At 47.5% G+C, this 22,670-nt stretch overlaps 2 protein-coding genes across 4 annotated transcripts in view; one reads left to right on the top strand and one right to left on the bottom strand.

The window, feature by feature from the left end:
• The window catches only part of LOC148508124 (uncharacterized), a 100,233-nt gene extending 93,136 nt beyond the window's left edge, over nt 1-7,097 (bottom strand). Inside the window, exon 1 of the mRNA XM_088445076.1 lies at nt 6,958-7,097. The gene's annotated coding sequence lies outside the window, so the exon portion shown is untranslated. The remainder of the gene's footprint in view (nt 1-6,957) is intronic.
• Nucleotides 7,098-7,099: 2 nt separating this feature from the next.
• LOC148508123 (uncharacterized) lies at nt 7,100-20,865 on the top strand. 3 transcript variants are annotated; one of them, XM_088445269.1, is made up of 7 exons: nt 7,100-7,351; nt 15,666-15,813; nt 16,569-16,760; nt 16,883-16,961; nt 17,081-17,178; nt 17,335-17,635; nt 19,397-20,865. In XM_088445269.1, the coding sequence occupies exons 2-7, from the start codon at nt 15,736-15,738 to the stop codon at nt 19,966-19,968; spliced, it is 1,320 nt and encodes a 439-aa protein (XP_088301395.1). In that variant the 5' UTR covers nt 7,100-7,351; nt 15,666-15,735; the 3' UTR covers nt 19,969-20,865. The 3 variants fall into 3 exon arrangements, with proteins under 3 accessions (XP_088301395.1, XP_088301393.1, XP_088301394.1); XM_088445267.1 differs by having other exon boundaries at nt 7,101-7,351; nt 19,394-20,865; XM_088445268.1 differs by lacking the exon at nt 7,100-7,351 and adding an exon at nt 8,257-8,419 and having other exon boundaries at nt 19,394-20,865.
• The last annotated feature ends 1,805 nt before the right edge of the window (nt 20,866-22,670 follow it).

Here is a 22,670-nt window from a genome sequence, read left to right as displayed (position 1 = left end):
TCCAATTAAGCTGTAGGAACATCTCAAGGATGATCAGTGGAAACAGGATGCACCTGAGCTCAATTTTGAGCTTCATGGCAAAGGCTGTGAATACTTATGTACATGTGATTTCTTAGGGGTTTTTTTTTTATTATTAAATTTGCAAAAATCTCAAAAAACTTTTTACACGTTGTCATTATGGGGTATGGTGTGTAGAATTTTGAGGACAAAAATGAATTTATTCCATTTTGGAATAAGGCTGTAACATAACAAAATGTGGCAAATGTGAAGCGCTGTGATTACTATCCGGATGCCCTGTAGTGGTGTGTGACCATGAGGTGGTTGGGGGGCTGGATGGTTTGCCAGCGGGTACCCTCTTAGTTGTATGACCACTAGGGTTGCTTGGTCGGGGGGGGGTAGCTGCTCAATAATGTGGGCATGGGGGTGGGGGGGGGTTTGTTTGCCCGTGGGGTAGCTGCACAGCTATGTGGCTGCGGAGGGGTGGATTGCCTGGGGGTACCCCTTTAATAGTGTGGCTGTGGGGATTGATTGCTCGGGTGGTAAGTTGTAGTAATGTCTGGCACTATTGTTTTATGTGCAAATGAGGTCTGTTATTACTGGAAGGGGGGGTGGAGCAGGTGGAGTGTAGTGAGGTAGCCTCCATGTTACTATATCCATTTTGTATACTAGTATAGTGTGTATAACAGTTGCATAACACACAGAGTAGTGCTCATCACACACTACTGTCATTTCTTTGGGGGGGACGGTGGTCTGGCTCCTACACTTTCATCCTGGCTCCAAGATTTTAGAAAAATTTGTCAAGCCCTGTCTTATCCAATGGGGTAATCCATCCCACCTGGAGAGGATCAATTTCTGCAGAGGCCAGGAATGAAACTGGGCATATTACACCATGTCGAATGTCGATACCATGGATCCCAGTTACTGCATTGCTGAGTGGATTGACACTCGGCGATTTTGAAGGCATCTGCGTACTCGCATCTGCAAAGTGGAGATCTTTTCTGCTGTCAGAAAGATCCTCTGCTGTTGTGAATTGAACAGAGCTCCCAGATGGAGCATCCTTTGAGATGGGATCAGGGAGGACTTCTTACAATTGATCAACCACCTGTGCATCTGGAGCACAGATATCATCAGCTGTAGGTGGTAGTGAAGTACCTCTGGAGACCCTGCTAACAGTAAGAGGTCGTCCAGGTATGGTAACAGGCGGAACCCCTGCAGACGCAGATGGACTGCCATAGTTTTTGTAAACACCCAAACTGCAGTATAAAGGTCAAACGGCAGAGCCCGAGTTGTGACACAGCAACCCTGAGAAAACGCTGGTGAGCCGAAGCAATCGGAATATGCAGGTATGCATCCTGAATATCCAGTGACACCATAAAATCCCCAGGTAACAAGGCCAGTATGATTGAGCATAGGGTTTCCATCCTGAACCAAGGTACCCTGAGGAATTTTTTCAGGGACTTGAGATTGAGGATAGTTAGGTGTGATCCGTTTGGTCTTTGAACGAGATAAAGGCTGGAATAATAACCTGTTCCCCTCTAGGAAAACGGGACCGGTACATGACCCCTGCCTGAAGCAAGGACTGTACTGCCTCTTGAATAGCCAAGGCCTTGTCCTTGTTGGACAATAGGCCTGTGCAGAAGAACTGATGGGGAGGCTTTCTGCGGAAGGAGATGGTGTACCCCTGAGGGTATGCAATCGGGAAGCCGACTGCCTAAATACTGGCAGCAGGCTTCCCGACTGTCATATCCCGGCAAGGGTGAAATGCCGGGCGTCTAGATGTAGGCATCAGACCGGCGCCCGGCATCCCGATCGTAGTGATGCCGGGCGCCGCGAGCGGACAGCCGCGGGGGGGGGGGGGAGGGTTATGTTTAGGGCTCCCGGGGGGGACTTAGGGTTAGGCACCCCCCCACGAGGGTTAGGCTAGGGGGAGGGAGGGTTAGGGTTAGGCACCCCGGGGGGGGACTTAGGGTTAGGCACCCCCCCGGGGGACTTAGGTTTAGGCAGCGGGGAAGGGGGTGGTTAGGGTTAGGCACTTAGGGGGGATTAGGGTTAGGCACTTGGGGGGGAGGTTAGGGTTAGGCACCCCTAAGGAGGGTTAGGGTGGTTAGGTTAGACAATACTTACCTATCCACGATCGGGATTTCCAGTGCTGTCGGGCTTCCGCTGCCGGGATCTCTGCTGATGTCGGGCTGCCACTGCCGGGAATCGAACCGCCGGCCATGCGGCCGGCGGTATTTCATACCAATTCCGCCCTGAGAGACCACTTCTCTCACCCAGGTGTCTGTGGTAGTCTGACACCAGCATTGGGCGAACTGAAGAAGTCAGGCTCCCACCCTGGGGTGCCACAGGAGGAGGCCCATCCCGTCAGGCCGAGGGCTTATCATCAGGCTTGGACGTCTTGCACTGTTTCTTGGGCTTGGTAGTTTTCCTGGTGGTTGACAGCCTAGGAAAGGACAGAGGGCCTGATTCAGACACGTTCGCAAGCGCAGTGCGCTCGCAACCGGGTCGATGGTTGGCCAGTGCGCATGCGCACGACGGAGGACTGAGTGGGATATATGTGGAGGGCAATGGATGTGAGGACTGAGTGGGATATATGTGGAGGGCAATGGATGTGAGGACTGAGTGGGATATATGTGGAGGGCAATGGATGTGAGGACCGACGGCCTGATTCAGACCCGGTCGCAAGCGCTGAGCGCTCGCAACCGGGTCGATGGTGGCCCAGGGCGCATGCGCACGACGGAGCCGGCTCCGTCGTGCGCATGCGCAAGACCCGGATAGCGACGGGCAATCCGTCGCTCCTAGTCTCGCACCAAAGGAGGCGTGCTGTCGATGTTGAGTGAGAGCACGCCCCCTTTGGTGGGCGGATGGGGGGGGGTGGCTGCCCAGACGGAGGCGTACCCCGTTAGGGGGCGGCCCCACTGACATCACAAGGCTCTCGTCGCAAGCCCGATGGTCTTGACCATCACGACCATCAACATGGCCGCTCGCTATAGCTGTGGGTGGTCACCCACAGCTATGCGAGCGGCCAGGAGGCCGTTCTGAAAAAAAAAAAATGCCCGGCCCTGATTCAGAGCGAGCGCTCTGTCAGAGTGTCCGGCTCTGAATCAGGCCCAGAGTTCTAACCTTACCTGGGGCCCGATAGGTCCGAAAGAACGGAGTCCGAGACCCCAAAGGAGCAGGAGGCAGACTAGCCGACTTAGCCGTTGCCAATATATCCATAATTTTATCCAAATCAGGGCCAAACAAGACTTTATAAGGTAAACACTCTAAACCCTTCTTGTAGTCCGCATCTGCCCTCCAAGAACGAAGCCACAGAGAGCAGCAAGTCGCAATGGCCGCAGTGGAAATACTAGCATTCAATAAGCTGACATCGAAGGCAGCCTCGTTAATATAGGTAGTTGAATCTCGGAGGTGCCCACAAGATTCAACTGCTTCCTGGTAGCATCTGAAGACAAGGAAATTTTCCAGGGTGTTTGCCCAACATTCCATAGCCCGAGCCACTAAGCAGATAGCCATAGCTGGTCTGCATGTGGCGCCTGAAAAGGAATAAATGGATTTCAGGCAAACCTCCACCTTCCTAACAGTGGTATCCTTCAGGGACGACATGGAAGGTATAGGGAGGGTCACGCTTTTTACCAAGCGGGAGGGAGAGCTGCTGCAGCTGAGCCAGACCGAAGTGGAAGGCGCGCTGTGCAGAGGGGAGGAGCCGGCTGGAAACAGGGAAGGCAGCCTCCCCTGGCCGGTGATTAACCCCTTGGGTGCTGGAAGCGCAGTATTTCCCAAGCACTGCACCCCGCGTGTCCCCAGGCAGGTCTTCAGTGGAAGCTCAGGTGTCTAAGGCCTGGCTCCACCACTGTCATCCCCGGTCCGTTTCCAGAGACCCGGATGGAAAGGACTGCACAAGCGAATCACCGCAAGTGGTGATCCGCGCTTATCTGAAGTCCCCGTAAATCCGTCTGTAGTCCTGGGAGGCCCTGGGGTCTGGCTAGCACAAACCCCGGCTCCCGCCGCGATCCCCAGATCAGTACACCACACCCTGCTTGATTTTAAAGGGGCAGAATGCCTCCTGCCCTTTTAAAACAGCCTGCCCTGTGCTCTCCCCACCTACAGGCTGCAGTGTCCCGAGGGTGGGAAAAGTTGCGGTAACCAATCTTCTCATGGTGAGGGGAGAGCTTGGGGGAAGCCCAGCACCTCCGTAAGTGCTGGGCACGCCTCCAAGTGTGACAAATTGTGGGCGTATCCCCTCCCCAGTCAGCCACCCTCCCTTTTTGGGGGCACACACAGAGACTCCTGCCCGCAGTCAAGCAGGAACATTAGATGAGATAGAGACGGGCACTGTGTGGAGGAGAGGTGAGCTAGAGATGCTGTGGTGAAGAGAGAAATTGGAAGGGAATAGGGATAAGGATTAGGGAGATGTGATGAGATGAGTGCAGGAACCTCACACTCTTATCATGTACATGAAGTGAGAGTAGTAAAGCACTGTGGGGTTAAGAGCATGTTTCCTAGAACATAGCCCATACCACCACTATTTGGGGCAGATTCAGTTACCCGCGGTGTTTACCGTGCGAGTAAAGCTCTGGGTTTAACACTTGGAACTAGTCAATATTTAGTCGAATTCCCCCCCCCCCCCCCGGGTAATGCACTTAGGGCCTGATTCAGAGATGTACGTTCATCTGATGAACGTACATCTTCCATTGGTAGGGTTCTGCGTCTGCGCAGGTCTGGTTTTGCGCATGTGCAGAACATGTCCTGCGATCTCGCTCGCAGACCACCCAAGACGCAGCATGATTGACATGCTGTGGCGTTTGGGGGGGCGTGACTGGTCACCGTTCCCAGAAACGGGGGAGTCTCGTCCCAGTTTTCTGGGAGGGAGGTGGCTAGGGCCTTCGTCGATGGACGCAGATTCCTGGCCTCTTACTTGACCAGCACCCGAACAGTCCGCAGGAAGCTCCAGCAGGCTGACCAAAGGAGCTGGTTCCAATGGTGATACCAGCCTGCAACGTCAGTCACAGTGCTGGGATTGCAATTGCAGCAAGGTGTTGTCTGACACCTCCTTTTGCATTCGTATCAGAGATGAGCGGATTTGCACAGTCGCTTCTGGGCGGCTCTGCAAATCCATCCATCTCTGAATCGGGCCCTTAATGCAGAATCTATGGGTTTCCCGCGCATTAGGCCTCAGAGCGCGCATTTACAGATTTTTCCTCACAGCTATTGATGCTACAAGGAAAAATCTGTGTTAAATACACCCTCTGGGGAATGCAGCGCTACTTCAATAGAACAGGGCTGACAATGAGCCGCAATCTGCCCCTATGTGTAACGTGTATGATACTTCTGCGGGATGGATGTATATAATCAGGACCCTTGCTCTATGTACGTAGTTGTACCATGCAATGCCTGCAGGACTAAATAATCAGATAACTTCCTGTATGTGTCTATTGTGTCCAGTTTATATGATTTTTTTAATTCGATCTGTATTAACTCATTATGCACCCCTAGTGATCACTCCAGGTGCAGGGTGCTGATCAAAGAGAAGGGCATATTTTCATTTTGAACTGTAAGATTTTAGATGTGATGCATCGTTACAGCTACAGTAACTGTAGCGATAAATCACATCTAAATGTTTGCCCTTCAAAATTAAAATATGCCCTCTTCTCTGATCAGCACCCTGCACCTGGAGTGAATACTACACCCCCCCCCCCCCCCCATACAATGTGCCCGGAATACATACACCACCACATTGCCCATTATGCACACCCTCCATACTCACACACTCTGTCTGGCTTACATACACACCCATGGCCACATAGTGCCCATCGTACACCTTCTATACCCACAGAGTGCCAATTATACATACTCCATACCCACAAAGTTTCCAGCATACATCCCCCCCATACCCACAGTGCCCAGCACACACCCCCACCACACAGTGCCCAGTATACACAGCCCCCTTAAACACACTCCGTGCCTCACATACACCCCCTATACCCACAGTGCCCGGCATACACTCCCATACAACAGTGCCCAACATACACAACACATACCCATAGTGCCTGTCATACGCCCAACATACCCAGAGTGCCCAGCAACACACACTATACCCACAGTGCATAGCATACACCATTCATACGCACATAGTGACTGACTTACACGCCCTATAGCCATAGTGCCTGGCATACAACACCCATACCAATCGTGTCTGGAATACACCCCGAATAACCACACCCATAGTGCTTGACATACACTCTCCCATCCCCATAGTGCCCAGCATACACACACACCCCACATACCCATAGCGCCCAGCATACACACCACACATACCCATAGGGCCTGGCATACACCCCACATACTCGGAGTGCCTAGGATACACACACAATACCCATAGTGCATAGCATACACCATCCATACGCACATAGTGACTGACATACAAGCCTTATACCCATAGTGTCTGGCATACTACACCCCTGATAACCACAGCCCCCATAGTGCTAGACATACACTCCCCCATACCCATAGTGCTAGACATACACTCCCCCATACCCATAGTGCCCAGCATACACACCCTACCATCCAAAATTACCCCTTCCACCTGGTACAAAATGCTCTGCTCCTGGACTTCCCACCTAATTAATGATTGCAGACACCTGTGTCGAGCAAGTTAATAGATGAGACAGGTGTTTCACCACAGGTGACAGCAATCATCAATTAAGAAAGTATTCCAGGAGCAGAGCATTGTGTAACGGATAGAAGGGGTCATGTTGGAGGGTCTGACACACATAATAGTACATAATAATAGTACAGTATATTTACATGATCTACCATAACGGTTGAGCTTATTTCCCCTTCATGCTAGGGACCTGGAAGTGACGTGAGTGAGGGCGGAGTGAAGTTCATGCATATTAAGGACAGCTAAACAAGTAATTTGTCCACACTTAGAGAAGAAAGTTATATACTACCTACCTTCGCTACTGCCTGTTAGTGACCCGGAAGTTGCCGTTATAAAAGAAGAAACGCCATAACCACGCCCACCTCATCTCCGTGTAGCCATGGCTACTGTTTTCCCCGCCCCTCTTATCATAGTGACCGTCCTCCTCTCATTCCCCTCAGGGCGGTGATTGGCAGCAGCGAGTAGCTAATCAGGCGGCACACAGTAGGAAGGACGTTCTGTAACTAGCATGCACCTGCCGCTCACACCTTCATCACTAGAGTAACTGCAGTATTGTTTAATGGTGTCCTCATGTACGGTGACCGGCGGCCATATTCTTATAGTCTACCAGTCACAGAGCAGAGGGGGCGGGGCCACAGGGGCTTTAGCCGCCATTTTGTCATAGACATTCCTGACAGCCGGAGCCAGGTAACTTGTACTTGTATATATCATATTGTTATTATATAGCGGAGAGGGAACCGTACAGTCATATATGAACGGGGATAACACAGCTCCCAATACACACTGATATGTGGTATTATTATTATATAGGGGGGAGTGGCCTGTACAGTGATATATAGAGGAGAGGGCACAGCCTGGTATACACACTACACACTCCTATACCCATAGAATCCCTATACACCTCCATACACACATAGTGCCTGACCTACACCCCACATTTCAATAGTGCCCAGCATAATATCCCCACATCCATTTTGCCCGGCATACAGACTCACTATACTCATTATGCCTGGCATACACACTTCAATGTCATATTGTTGCTGTCACTTGTGGGTGACAGCATTGAGGCACCATGTTCCTGTAGAATAGTAGAACTGGTGTCTATTACTATTAAACATCAGTGTATTTTACTTAACAATTAAATTTGTTTTTTGTTGATATTATTTTTTCATCATCAGGGTCCATAGGGCTCCACAGGGGAGACAATGGGGTGTAGGTGGGACCTGGAGGACCAGACAACAACAGCAAAGCTTTTCATTCCCAGGGTGCTCTGGTCCTTCCCCCTATACCCCGCCCACAGCCCGAGGGCAACTCAGTTTCGTTGGTGTCTGGCAGGAGCTGGAACACCATTTTTAAAGCTTATATTTATGATTTTATTTATAGAATTTTTAGTAATGAGCAGCAGCATGAGACAGTCCCTTGGACGTATGCACTGCTGCTCCATCACCCCTCCGCTGCGCCGTAACATCAGACCTCAGCTAGGTACTCTTGACGGAGCTCTGAGGGGGACTAGCTAGCAGGCTCCCTGGACCCCAGACTGCAGCCCGGAATCCAGGGGACAGGTAAAGCGGATCTCCGCTTGCGAGGACCCCTGTCTTTATGCAGTCTTGCCTTCGGCCTCAGGAGACACACAGGAGGCGCTGATGTGGACACTGGTGCGCCCACAACTCCACTACACCACCAGGGAATATATTATACTGGCGCAGAAGCATATTCTACAGGCCAGGGGTTCCGGTCGTTAACGTCAGCCAGTAGGTAAGGCGCTCTCCCTGCAGCCCCTCCCCCTGCTCAGGGCACCATTCCACTGCGGTCTTGCTGTGCCCTGAGCTGCTCCTTCCTCACCCTCCGCCCCCTAATAGATGCGCAGCATCCATTTTCGGCAAGCAGATCTCCAGGAATGCTGGGTCCAGTCTCCCTGTATACCTCTCCCAAGGGCCAGGTTATACAGTGCTATATCCTACCAGCCACTGTGGTCTGTGTAGTTGATTTAGTGCCCATTGCAGATATATACAGTGTTTTTCTGCGTTTGTATGTGACTTGTGCTAGCGCTGATCTCTACTTTCTTTACTGTCAAACTTATGCCTTTCCCTTTATTCTACTATACCCTAACATACTAAGGTATAGAGGTTTCATTGTACCTCACATTTCCCATAGATTTGGGAGCGCTATCACATACTATATAGAGCGGTTGCTCACTACGCTGAGTCAGTTTCTATATTCAATTATCCCAGTGGCTATGGCTGGCAGAGGAAAGGATAATAAGCAGGCTGATGCTGCTGCTCCTACTCTGGTGTCTTGTAAGTCCTGCTCAGCGGGCTTAGCTCCAGAGGACCTCATTCAGGATGGTCTCTATATTAATTGCTATACTGCCCTGGGCACCTCAGCCCCTTAGTGTCTCCTCCTCAGGAACCACCATTGGGCTGCCTTTTCACAGATATTGTCAAAAATTGCGGACCACCTAGCGGTCCCTGTGGTACCTCCCCCTATGGGATGGCCACAACCGGTGCTCCCTGCAAATCCTTTGAATCCCCCATGGGTAGACGTACTTTCTACATCCGTACAAAGTTTGGCTAATACCTCTACGGTTTTTCAGCAAATGCTGCAAAAAGAGAAGCCTTTACCTAGTATGCCTACTAAGCGTGCTGTGTTATCTACCCAGTTTACCCAGTTATCTGATTCTGATATATTCTCTGGTGAGGCAGAAGAAGCAGACCTCTATCACTCTGACTCCTAATCAGGAGACGAAGAGCCAACCTCTAATTTAAATATACCTGCATTGGTGAGAGCTGTTAAGTCTATTCTACAAATAGTAGAGGCGGAACCTGCTCCTAAGACAAAACAACCACTGTTAAAATGACAAAAGGTAGTTTTACCAGAGTTTCCTCACTCTGGCCAGCTATCTGATAATATGAGAGAGGCATGGAATATGCCAGGTAAAAGTTTTCAGGTACCAACACGTTTAAGTTCCTTTTACCCTCTGATTTTACCCGCCACTGATTGCACTAAAAGGGAAGTTCCCCCAGCAGTAGATTCTCATGTAACTCATCTGGTCAAGAATGCTACCTTACCCATCCATACTGCAAACTCCTTGAAGGAAACTACAGATAGATGGATAGATGCTTGTCATAAATCTATATACTCTCTTACAGGAGCTAATACTCATCCTGCTAGGGCTATGGCCTGGGTGGCAAAAGCCATTGAGCATTGGGCAGAGGCTCTGGAAGAGACATTTCCATCTGATGCTTCAAGGGAACAGCTGTTCTACATATCTCACATTAGAGACGCAGCCTCCTATTTAGGTGAGGCAGCTATGGATATGGCTTTTCTACCTCCAGGATATCTTCCACTGTGGTAGTGGCCCGCCTTATAGTCTGGCTCCGTTCCTGGAAAGCAGATTTGGATTCTAAGAAGGATCTGGAATCTCTGCCTTATTCTGGAGATATCCTGTTTGGCCGAGAATAAGATAAAATTGTGACTACCTTGGCAGCTTCCAAGACGGCTGCATATAACACAAAGCCTCGGACATCATCCTTGCGGTCCTTTCGACCTCAGGGGAAAACCAAAGGTCAGTCCTTTTCAAGGCATCAGACATCAATTAAGGCCTCCAAGCCTAGGACTAAACAGACCTGGGCTCTAGACGTCCCCCTGCCAAATCTGGGGACAAGCCTACAGCCAGATGGGGCGGGCCTCTCCCTGGGGGCTCCCAGGGTGGGAGGCCGACTTTTTCAATTCGCCCAGTTGTGGCATCAAACCACGTCAGATGCCTGGGTAAGAGAAGTGGTCTCCCACGGATATGGCCTCTCATTCCTAAGGCGATTCCCCCAGCAGTTCGTTTGCACTGCACCTCCAAAGGACCCAATCAAGGCCCTGCTGCTCCAAAAAGCCATTCAGTTCTTACAGAATTCAGGAGTAATAATTCTGGTCCCCTCCTCACAACTGGGAAAGGTTTATTATTTAACCCTTTTCCTCGTTCAGAAGCCCAATGGGTCTCATCGGCCTATACTCATCTTCAAATCTCTGAACAAATTTATCAGGATGCCCAGGTTTTGTATGGAAACCCTCCGCTCTATTATCCTAGCTATGGAGCCTAGGGATTTTATGGTGTCTCTGGACATCCAAGACGATTACCTACATGTACCTATAGTGACTTTTTATCATCAATATCTCTGGCTTCCTATACTACAGCAATATTAACAATTTCAGGCTCTTTCGTTTGGCCTCTCTAAAGCCCCTTGGGTCTTTACCAAAATCATGGCTATTATGGCGGCTTCTCTTGGTCGTCAAGGGATCAGACTACTCCCATACTTGGACAATCTCTTGCTGTTGGCCAGCTCCCCTGAGATTCTTCACTGCCATTTACAGGTAACCATTGCTTTGGGAGCCCTCCTGGACTCTTGGGTTCAGAGAAACTTCCTAACAACAGTCAAGATGTCAGCAATACAGCACGAAGTGCGCAGACTGCTGAGAGGCAAATGGTTCATAGAACCTAAGAAAGGTGTGGGATGGAAGACCACGTGGCCGACTTGCATAGTTGTTCAGCAGATGTGCCATGCCGGGCAGCCCGCAAGGGACCCACAGAGCGAATACAATGAGCAGACACGATATCTGGCACAAGAAGGCCAGCCTACGTGTATGCCTGTGAGATAGTCATGCGAAGCCATCTTATAAGAGTTTGTTAGCTGGCCATCCCTTCTTATGGAATCCATATAGGACAAAGAGGGAATCTTTTCCTGATGGAACTAGTATTATCCACGTAGATTTTCAGAGCACGAACCACATCCAAGGGGGCCCCACCTGCCGAGAGGTCTGGTGATTTGAAGGCCGGAACTACAATTTCCTCATTAAGGTGGAAACGAGAGACCACCTTGGGAAGGAAACCAGGACAACCCTGTCCTGATAAATGATGAGAAATGGGGAGCGACAGTCAAGTGCCCCCAAATCCTATTCCCTACGGGCAGATGCGATAGCCAAAAGAAAGAGAGTCTTTGCAGTGAGCCATTTCAAGTCTACTTATTCCAGGGGTTCAAACGGAGACCCCTGAAGTGCGTGAATAACTACTCACAATTCCCATGGAGCCACTGGACGGACAAAGGGAGGTTGATTACGGAGGACACCCTGCAGGAAGGTGTGAACATCCAGCAGTGGAGCAATACTGCCCTAGAACCAGACAGACAGAGCAGAGACATGCACTTTCAGAGAGGCCAGATATAATCCAGCCTGAAGGAAGGCCAGGATTCTAGAAACTCGAAAAACCTGAGGTCATAGCTTCTGGTCGCACACCACTGGAAGTATGTATGCCAGACCCGGTGATAGAGCCGGGCGGAGACAGGCTTACGTGCTCTGAGCATGGACTGAACCACAGAGCTAGAAAATCCTTTAGACTTCAGGAGGGAGGTCTCAAGAGCCACGGCGTCAAAGACAGACGAGCCAGCAGAACCGTTACCCCGTCCTGCTTTATTTTTTGAAGGACCCAAGGAAGGTGTGAGACTGGAGGGAGGAGGTACGCCAGGTGGAAGTTCCACTTCACTGACAAAGCGTCTACGAAGGCTGCTTCAGGGTCTCTAGTCCTGGACCCGTACTCCGGAGTTTTGTGATTGTGTCGTGAGGTCACATCCAGAATGCCCCATATGTCCACCAGGAGTTGAAAGACTTCTGGCAAGAGACCACTCCCCTGCGTGCACGTCGTGACGGCTGAGGAAATCTGCTTCCCAATTGAGAATTCCCAGAATGAAGACCACAGAAATAGCCGGGAGGTGACATTCGGCCGATGTGAGGTTGCGTCTCTTCTGTCATGGCCGACTGTCTGCGAGTGCCTCCCTGGTGATTGAGGTAGGCCACCGCCGTTGCGTTGTCAGACTGTACTTGTACTGGCCTTTCCCGGAGAATGTCCTGAGCCAAAGTAAGGGCTCTGTAGATCCCCTGGAGTTCCAGAACATTGATTGGGAGGACCCTCTCTGTGGGAGTCCAACGTCCCTAAAAGGAGTGCTGGCCAGTCACTGGTCCCATCCATGGAGACTTGCGTCTGTGGTGAGGAGCACCCAATCCAGGATCCAGGAGGGACGATTCCTGTTCAAGTGGGACGTCTGTAACCACCAGGAGAGAAACAGGCGAACCTCCGGAGAGAGGATCATCATCTGGGATCTGATCAGATGAGGTAGCCCATTCCACCTGGATAGGATCAGGTATTGCAGGGGTGTGGAGTGGAACTGAGTGAACTCCACCATGTCGAAGGTGGATACCATTGATCCCAAGTTCTGCATTGCTGAGTGAATTGACTCAACGACTGTGGAGGAACCTGCACACTCGATTTTGTCTGCTTTCAGGAAGATTCTGTGAGCTTGAGAATCCAAAAAGACTCCCAGATGTACCATCCTTTGAGAATGTGTCAGGGAAAACTTTTTCCAGTTGCTCAGCCAGCTGTGTATTTGTAGAAAGGCAATGGTTACCTGAAGATGGAGGTGAAGGACCTCTGGAGAGCTTGCTAATAGCAAGAGATCATTCAAGTACAGGAGCAGTCTGATACCCTGATGATGAAGGTGGGCCGCCATAACTGCCTTGATCTTGGTAAAGACCCGTGGAGCTGTAAAAAGCCCAAACGGGAGTCCCTGAATTGGAAATGTTGCTGTAGGACAGCAAACCGAAGATACCGCTGATGAGAGGGCGCTATAGGTACATGTATGTAAGTGTCCTAAATATGCAGAGGCACCATAAAGTCCCCAGGCTCCATAGCCAGGACAATAGAGCGTAGGGTTTTCATACGAAACCTGGACACCCTGATAAATTTGTTCAGAGACCTGCAGAAAATGGGCGCTGTGGGGGGCGGAGGGTAAGAGAGGAGCTGCTCAGGGGCGGCAAAACCGCAGTGGAATGGCGCTCTGAGCTGGGGGAGGGGCCTCAGCAAGTGGGTCATCTCCCCTATGCTGACATCAACCACCGGGTCCCTAGCCTCAGCTATTCCCTGCGCCAGTATAAAGGTATGCCCTGGTGGTCTAGTTGAGTCTCAGACAAACTGTTGTCTACATCAGTGCCTCTGGTCTGTGTAAGACTGCGAGCCTTACCTTTCCCCTTGAGTCGTGGTTGTAGTCTAGGGTCCGAGGAGCCACGCTAGCTAGGTCCCCCACAGAGCTCCGTCGAGAGTAACTAGCCTATGGCTGGAGTCACGGTGCCGCGGAGGGGTGATGAAGCAGCAGTGCAGATGTCCAGAGGACTGTATAGTGCTGCTGCTCTGTAGTAAAAATAAAAGTAAATAAAAAATAAAGCTTGGGCTACTTAAAAGCAGCCCCTCTGTATAACTGTGATCCAGCTCCTGCCAGACACCTAGGACAGAAAAAGCATTGCTGTCGGTGTCCGGTCCTTCAAGCACCACCTACACCCCCAATGTCTTCCTGTGGAGCCCTATGGACCCTGAAGAAGAAATATAAATTATTTATTGAAACAAAAAAGTAGTCAAGGCAGAAAAACCAGGTGTGATACTTGAACCTGATGTCTGTAAAGCGACTTTGAGTCCTGCGGGAGAAAAGATCTATATAAATAAAATGTATTATTATTATTATTGAACCGGACTGGAACTGGTGGTAAACAGAAACTTGAAGGTCAGCAAAGCTGGATACAAACAAGGACCATATGCTGCTGAGTGGATAAGTCAGTCACATGCAGCAATAGGAGAGACAGCTTGCAGAGGCCCAGCTGGCTTTAGCTGCACATATTATGGGCTGGAGATATGCAGACTGAAAGGCAAAAAGCTTCAGAGTAGATGAGACAGACTCACAGACAGCAGTGGAGCTGCAGTTTGAAGAAAGTCCAGTAGACAGGAGCGCAGGTTCAGGCCCTGAAATTCAATTCAGGGAAAGCAATCAATGACCAGCAGGGGACTTGGTGAGGGGCAGGAGTAAATAGTCTGTGAGGCAGGTGATAAAAGGGAGTGATACTATCTCCTGCATGTGAGGAGACAATGGGCCTGATTCAGCTTGGATCGCAGTTGCAGACACACGCAATTGGCCGATGTTCGTTTTCTGTGCATGCATATGCATCGCAGTGTGCGAGCGACTCCCTGCGTATGGGAAAGGGATTGCCAAGACCACCCATATTCATCGCAAAGTGATTGACAGGAAGTGCCGTTTGTGGGTGATTACGGGGAGTGGTCGGGTGAACACAGGAGAGCCAGTGCGTCTGGACGCCGTTGAATGGGCGTGCATAAATTAGCCACTGCTGTGCATGCTTGGATGTTAGTAATTCCTGAGTAAGGTCTGGGCTCTGATTTTATTGCTATATTGCTCAGTATTACAGATGTGTGTATGGGGAAGTGGGTGTACTTATCTGAAGCTGCGATCGCACAGCAAAACACAGTGGGCGTACTAATGTTTTGCCTGCAATAGCAGATTAGCATACCTTCGCAGCGACCTATTTCGTGCGTCTTTGCAACTGCAACCCAAGCTGAATCAGACCCAATGTCAGAATACTCTGATAAAGAGAACCACAATATTTTCTCACCCTATTCATGTGAATATTATACAATATATATAGGGTATATGGATATGTTATTATTAACTTATTGGTGTTGCAATTGTTTTAAATATATGAATAAAAGTTATATTTTAATGCATTGATGTGCACCATTACACTATTTTCTTCATACCAATGTCCGAATACATAAGCAGCATCTTTGGTGGCACAGAGGGTACTGCAGGCCAGATCCAAAATAAAGGACAGTGTCCTAACACCTATGTAACTTATTTCCAGTGGTGCAAAGTACATCTGATATGTGTCTGGCAGTAGTAAGAACCCCGGCCAGGAGAGGAGCATTGGTGTAACCTTATGCAGTACAGCGCTGTGTGACGGCCTCTGAGGAGTTTTATGAAGCTGGGACACAGGAACATCTAATAGACACTGACCACGGCTTTATGGCTGGGGGGAAAGGGGAGACTTACTGGTCACTTAGTGTTACATGTCTGACTGTGTTACATGTGTTCTCTGATATCTATTATATTTTTTCTATTCCTAGACAGTCGTGCTCTGAGGAACCAGTCTTTATTACACGTCACACGTTCTAAATTCTCTCTGATTCACTGAGGATGGACAAGGACGAGAGTCACAGGACTGAAAGGATCTTACATCTCACCCTGGAGATCATCTACGTGCTGACTGGGGAGGTGAGAGGGCCTGGGGGGTTTCACAGTGACATCACTTATATCTTTAGTAATAATACAGGGACATGACTGGGGAGGTGAGAGGGTCTGGGAGTGTCACAGTGATATCACTTATGTCTATAGTAATAATACAGGGACATGACTGGGGAGGTGAGAGGATCTGGGAGTGTCACTGAGACATTACTTATATCTATAGTGATAATACAGGGACATGACTGGGGAGGTGAGGGGATCTGGGAGTGTCACAGTGACATCACTTATATCTATAGTAATAATACAGGGACATGACTGGGGAGGTGAGGGGATTGGGAGTGTCACTGTGACGTCACTTATATCCATAGTAATAATACAGGGACATGACGGAGGTGAGGGGATCTGGGATTTTCACAGTGACATTACTTGTATCTACAGTAATAATACAGGGACATTACTGTGGAGGTGAGAGGATCTGGATGTCGCAGTGACATCACTTATATCTGTAGTAATAACTGAGCAGCAAGGAGCCGGTCTCGAGTATCGGTCCCATAGTCCTCCCTGGAGTTGGGAATTAGTACATTGCTCGCAGTATGATCTTTTCCTTTTGTCACTGACACAAATATGTCATATCTGCATACTATATACTGTACATTTTCCTGCATATAGGAGACTGTTACAAGACTTGATATTGTGAAATAGTGTTATTATATTATGCAAAGTTATCACCCCGATTTAGGTTGAGTTTAATTGGCTTTTTCTTTGATATCTCCCCCAATACACAGGATTACACAGTAGTGAAGAAGACATCCGGTAAGTGTGAGACACCCAGCAGCCGTCCCCATGTGTTAGGAGGACTGAGCAGGACCCAGAGCCCCATCACGGTGTCTCCACCTCACTCACAGATACATGAGAGCCACAATGACCAAAAGATCTTGGAACTCACCAACAAGATCATTCAGCCGCTGACTGGAGAGGTGACTGCTGGGAATGGGACATTATACAGTAACACCAGGGGATGTGTCTGGGTGATGACTTAATCATTATGTGTCAGTTTCCTGTAAGGTCTCAGAATGTCACTGTCTATGTCTCCATACAGGAGGGGGAGTGTATAGAGGAACATAAGGGTTTGTACAAGGACGTGATGATGGAGAAACACCGGCCCCTCACATCACTGGGTAAGAGAAGACTGTAATTTATTGTACAGGGGAGAGTAGGTTTGGGAGCCCCCTATATACGCACATCACCTGATAATCACATATATACAATGTTCTCAGTCACTGTGTGTCTCCTACAGATGGACCAAGTAACAGAAATATCCCAGAGAGATGTCCCTGTCCTCTTTATTCCCAGGATTGTAAAGAGGAGAATCTTAGGATCCCACAGGAGCATCAGGTAGATGGGATTTAGGGTTTCACCAATATACCAAAGTGACTGTCACTTTATGATCTGTACAGAAGCTGTGTGTGTCTTATACACTGATATTCTACTGTGTAATCTCAAGTAATGACATCAGACATTATGCAATTTTTTATTCTCTGATTTAATTAGGATGAAGAACTGATAAATATTAAGATAAATTATATAGATCGAGAAGAAGAGAGGTATGTGACTGATGATAATGCAGAAGATATAGAGGGAGAAGAAGAGACCTGTGTGACTAATATAAAGGTAGAAAATACAGAGGGAGCAGAGACGTATGTGACTGATATAAAGACAGAAGATATAGAGGGAGAAGAAGAGACGTATGTGACTGATATCAAGGCAGAAGATATAGCGGGAGAAGAAGATACATATGTGAGGGGTGATCAGCAATGTAAAGAGGAGGACATCCCTACAGATATCAGTACAGGTGAGTAATAAACACTTATTACAGAGTTACTTATTCTCCATGCTCCATCACTACAGCTATCTCTTATCCTACACCCTCCTCTGTCAGTACAAACTAATGAGACAAATGTATCTGGCCAATGGTGGAGTCAGGAGCCATCAGCCCCTATTATACTCCAGCTCTCTCCCTTCACATCATGTCACTGTGTGTTTCCAGCCCAGTGATCTGACCAGTCTCCTCTCCACACTATCTGGTGTATCTCATACATCAGGAGCCATCAGCCCCTATTATACTCCTGCTCTCCTCACATCATGTCACGTTGTGTTACCTGCCCAGAGATCTGACGAGTCTCCTCCCCACTCTCTCTGGTGTATCTCATACATTAGGAGCCATCAGCCCCTATTATACTCCCGCTGTCCCCCCTCACATCATGTCACTGTGTGTTACCAGCCCAGAGATCTGACCAGTCTCCTCTCCTCACTCTCTGGTGTATCTCATACATCAGGAGCCATCAGCAGCTATTATACTCCTGCTCTTTCCTTCACATCATGTCACTGTGTGTTACCAGCCCAGAGATCTGACCAGTCTCCTCCCCACACTCTCTGATGTATCTCATACATCAGGAGACATCAGCCCCTATTATACTCCTGCTCTCCCCCTCACATCATGTCACTGTGTGTTACCTGCCCAGAGATCTGACCAGTCTCCTCCCCACTCTCTCTGGTGTATCTCATACATTAGGAGCCATCAGCCCCTATTATACTCCCGCTGTCCCCCCTCACATCATGTCACTGTGTGTTACCAGCCCAGAGATCTGACCAGTCTCCTCCCCACACTCTCTTTTGTATCTCATACATCAGGAGCCATCAGCCCCTATTATACTCCTGCTCTCCCCCTCACATCATGTCACTGTGTGTTACCAGCTCAAATATGTTGTATCGTACACATCGGAACGCACGTCACACAAGCTCCACCTTTTTACACACACCTATAACCCTAATTTAGTAGCATGCCTCTGGTTGGGCTACTCTCCCTGAGGATGACCAGAGGCCATGTAGAAGGCTGCTTTTGCTACATATATACCCACCTGGAGTAGTGTGGACGCAGTTGTTGGTAATTAGCCTACAAGTTTCCCATGTGTATGTGTGAGGGAGGTCTAGATGGATATTGTGGTTCACCAACGTCACTGGCTAATGAGGCTTCCTGCTCTGTGATGATGGCTAGGGAATGTTAACCAGCAAAGTCTGCAGTTGGGGGGGAGATATACATGGGTGATGTGCTATCTGCCTGTCCCTGGGGGTGGGTCTATGACATGTGCTGATGTGCTTGTGCCATTTTATGCCAATATTTTATCTGTACAACCGGAGTCTTATTTGCTGTTCGTACATTTGTAAATGTAATAATGTGATCATAGTTTGTACCTGCAAATGAAACAACTGAACATCTTCATTCTTAATAGTTACACGGTGATGTAGTGGTTAGCATTACCATCTCTTCACACTAAAGTCATGAGTTTGATTCCAAACCAAGGTGCTTTCTGTGTTGAGTTTGTATGTGTTTCCTCCAACCATCAAAAATCTAACTAGTAAGTTGATTGGCTTCTGACACAAATTAACCCTAGTGTGTGTTTATGTGCATCCACGTGGTAGGGAATATAGATTGTAAGATCCACTGGGACAGGTACTGATGTGAATGACTATTCTCTATAAAGTGCTTCTCAGTATGTCTGTGCTATATTAAGAACTCTGAATAATAATAATACAGTTATTGTATTTCCAGCAGATGGATGCACAAGCAGGAATGCCTTGGAGGAAGATCTCATCTTGTCTACGGATATTAAAATAGAAGATAACATCATACAGGAATCTCCAGGAGATAATCCTGTTACACTAAATATACATCTAGTACCTCACAGTGCAGCTATATCATGTGATACCTCTAATTGTGAGCAATGTTTTCCTGATACCCCAATTTTTGTTACACATAATGCAGCTTATACACCTGTTAAAATATTTCCCTGTTCTCAGTGTGGGAAATGCTTTAAACAGAAATCTGCTCTTGTTGCACATCAGAGAAGTCACACAGGTGAGAAGCCATTTCCATGTCCTGAGTGTGGGAAATGTTTTACACACAAATCTCATCTTTTTACGCATCAGAGACGTCACACAGGTGAGAAACCATTTCTATGTTCTGTGTGTGGGAAATATTTTACACGAAAATCATCTCTTGTTATACATCAGAGAAGTCACACAGGTGAAAAACCATTTCCATGCTCTGAGTGTGGAAATTGTTTTACACATAAATCACACCTTGTTAGACATCAGCTATCACACAAGAGAAAAGCATTTCTATAATCTGATGCAAAATGGTTGTAGCAACACTCTAGTCACACAGTATTTTAACAATTTAAGTTATCTATCCGCAGATAATTGGGATGTTTGTCATTAATATAAAAAGAGGAGGTATGTACAGTGCTAGGGAAATCTAAACAACATTAAATTAATATTGGGCTTGCTAAAGATGCATTAAAATGTATAATATTTAATATGAAGACTCCCAGGGGAGGTAACAGATTTTGCCATCTATGCAGTCAGAAGGTGATCTGGATGTTCTAACTGAGGGCCTGATTCTGCAAGGATTGCAAATGCAGAGCTGCACGCAGGCAGCTTTGCAATTGCGATCCTTGCAGATATGGTAATGCAGCAGGAGGCATCACGCCTTTTGTGCATTACTTATCCAAGCTGCGTTCCCCAACACAGCATCGGATAATCTGCTTAACATCAGCTGGCTACGGTGACTCATCTGGTCATGCAGGTGGCCGCCGCAGTTGAGAGGAAGATGCCAGGAAATCTCCGTCAGCCGACGGAGATCCTCACCTGTTTCCTCCCCCCCGACGGCAGCGACATGCCTCCGTTTCAGGAAACGGAGACCATCGCCGCCTTCTCCCTGACAGTCGGCTGCCAATGTGCGAACGGAATCGCATACCCCATTCTGCACATGTGAACATCGGGAATCTGCTTTCAGCAGTGCACTAGCTGAATCAGGCCCTGAATTCGCTCTACCCAGATGGTTTCCACTATTCAGTCAAACTCCGCACTATTACCAAATATCTCTCTGGTCTTTCAGACCCCTTCACCTGGTTCTACCAACCACTTAGCTATTTGTTATAATCTTAATATGTTTCACAAGATATTGTAACCATTATCAAAAATATTTATAATGTACCATAAATTTCTGAATAAATTTGTCTTTCGTCCTCTTTTGGCGCGTATCACTGCTTCACATTATTTGGGCATTTGAGACACCAACTTTTCTAAAGTTTGGTAAGTTATGCTTTTCCAGGACTCGTTCAGACATTCCCATAGGTTTTAAGTATTTGTTGGAGCCATTCACAAACTTTTCTGTCTAATTCATCCCAGAGTTTCTCAATGGAATTGAGATCAGGTGACTGAGGAGGCAGGGATTGAGATCAGGTGACTGAGGAGGCAGGGATTGAGATCAGGTGACTGAGGAGGCAGGGATTGAGATCAGGTGACTGAGGAGGCCATGTCATAATTTGTAGAACTTTCTGCTTTTCTTTACTTTTCAAATAATTGATACACAGTTTATAAAAATTTATAAACATAGAGTCGTGTGAGAATCCTCATAAGTAGCACAATTTAATAGGCATATGCAAAAATGAACATTAAAATATTACAATATAAAATAATGGTAAGTATGCAGATGTGTATGCAGATATATATAACAATATAATTGTATATCTAGAGTGTAGTATAAAATCCTTAATCAGAGGTATATCTCCCACATAGGTAATTCAAGCATGTGCTGATGGTGTAAAGTCCCGTATAGTTACCAGCACCACTCTCTAGTGCAAATCCTGCGAGTTAGGTCCAAGTGGATCAGTATTTCTGCAACCTATGCAGTCCTGATGTCCAGTGGCCCGATGCGTGAAGCGGATAGGGGTAGCACAGTATCACTTTTAAGTGCAGACAGCGTGGATGTATCCAAGAAGGGTGTTAATATCCTGCAGCCTGTGCAGTCCCTTTTATCTCGGTCTCCAATATCCCATAAGGAAAAGAGATGTTTATAGCACTGACCGTGATCTGTGATGATTCGTATCCCGTAGTCGTAAATGGCACAAATAGTGAGTGTGGTTTTCCTTTATAATCCAATATGGTACCGGATAATCAGCAGAAAAGAAATTCAATGGATCCAATGTGGGGCAACCTCTGCTCTCAGCTGACGCGTTTCTCTGTACCAGACAGCTTTATCAAAGGCAATGCCTATTAAATTGTGCTACTTATGAGGATTCTCACACGACTCTATGTTTATAAATTTTTATATTCAGTTATTTCCCAATTTTAATCTATATTGTAACTATTGATCACACGTGCGCCGTAATATTTCTATATATTGGTTTGTGGTTCTTCCCCAGAGAGACTACTCTGGTTTACGGCAGCAAGTATAAAGTGTGATATTATTGATAAATAAATTCTTTATATATCTATTGGCAATTACGTTTTTCAAGTGATTGATAAGACACACCTTTGGTACCTCTGTTTTGCGCCTTATACGTTGTAAATTATCGTCTTTTAACTATCAGCTGATATTAGAGTTTGTCTAATTATATTGAGTTCTTTGATTGCAGTTGCTGGGAGTCTTCAGTTTCCCATACTCATAATGATCATGTATTTGTCTTCCCTTTTTGATGTTTACCTGGGTCGTCAAGAACGTTTTTTAGGCACGTTTGCACCTGTTCCTTTGTATCGAGCTAATGTATTTGTTACACTAGACCGTGAAATTTTGTATTTTTTTTTAGCAGTTTGTCGATGAGTATAGCCTTCTTCAGAAAGAGTTTGAATGTTGCCACACAATTCAATTGAATATTTGTGTCTTTTCTTCATTTTGAAAAAGTTATGGTTATTATTATTATTGATTTTAAAACTGTAAAATTAAAAAGTAAGATATAAAATATTAAATATTGAAATGGAGCTGTAAAGAGACTCACTGGGGTCACAGCATTAGATGATTGTGAGTGTTTTGGTGGCATCATTTA

The sequence above is a fragment of the Taudactylus pleione genome, unplaced genomic scaffold (genome assembly GCF_031769625.1).
Source record: "Taudactylus pleione unplaced genomic scaffold, aTauple2 ptg000377l, whole genome shotgun sequence".
NCBI classification, from domain to species: domain Eukaryota; kingdom Metazoa; phylum Chordata; class Amphibia; order Anura; family Myobatrachidae; genus Taudactylus; species Taudactylus pleione.
Note: the sequence above shows the minus strand (reverse complement) of the source record. Positions and strands in the feature narration are given on the sequence as shown.

What these genes read in the sequence shown, in the direction of transcription:
- LOC148508123 (XM_088445267.1), top strand. Translation starts at nt 15,736, where the DNA reads ATGGACAAGGACGAGAGTCACAGGACTGAAAGGATCTTACATCTCACC. An exon ending in TTCAGCCGCTGACTGGAGAG is followed by an intron (nt 16,761 to 16,882) that starts GTGACTGCTGGG and finishes GTCTCCATACAG; the next exon opens with GAGGGGGAGTGTATAGAGGA. An exon ending in CCCTACAGATATCAGTACAG is followed by an intron (nt 17,636 to 19,393) that starts GTGAGTAATAAA and finishes TTGTATTTCCAG; the next exon opens with CAGATGGATGCACAAGCAGG.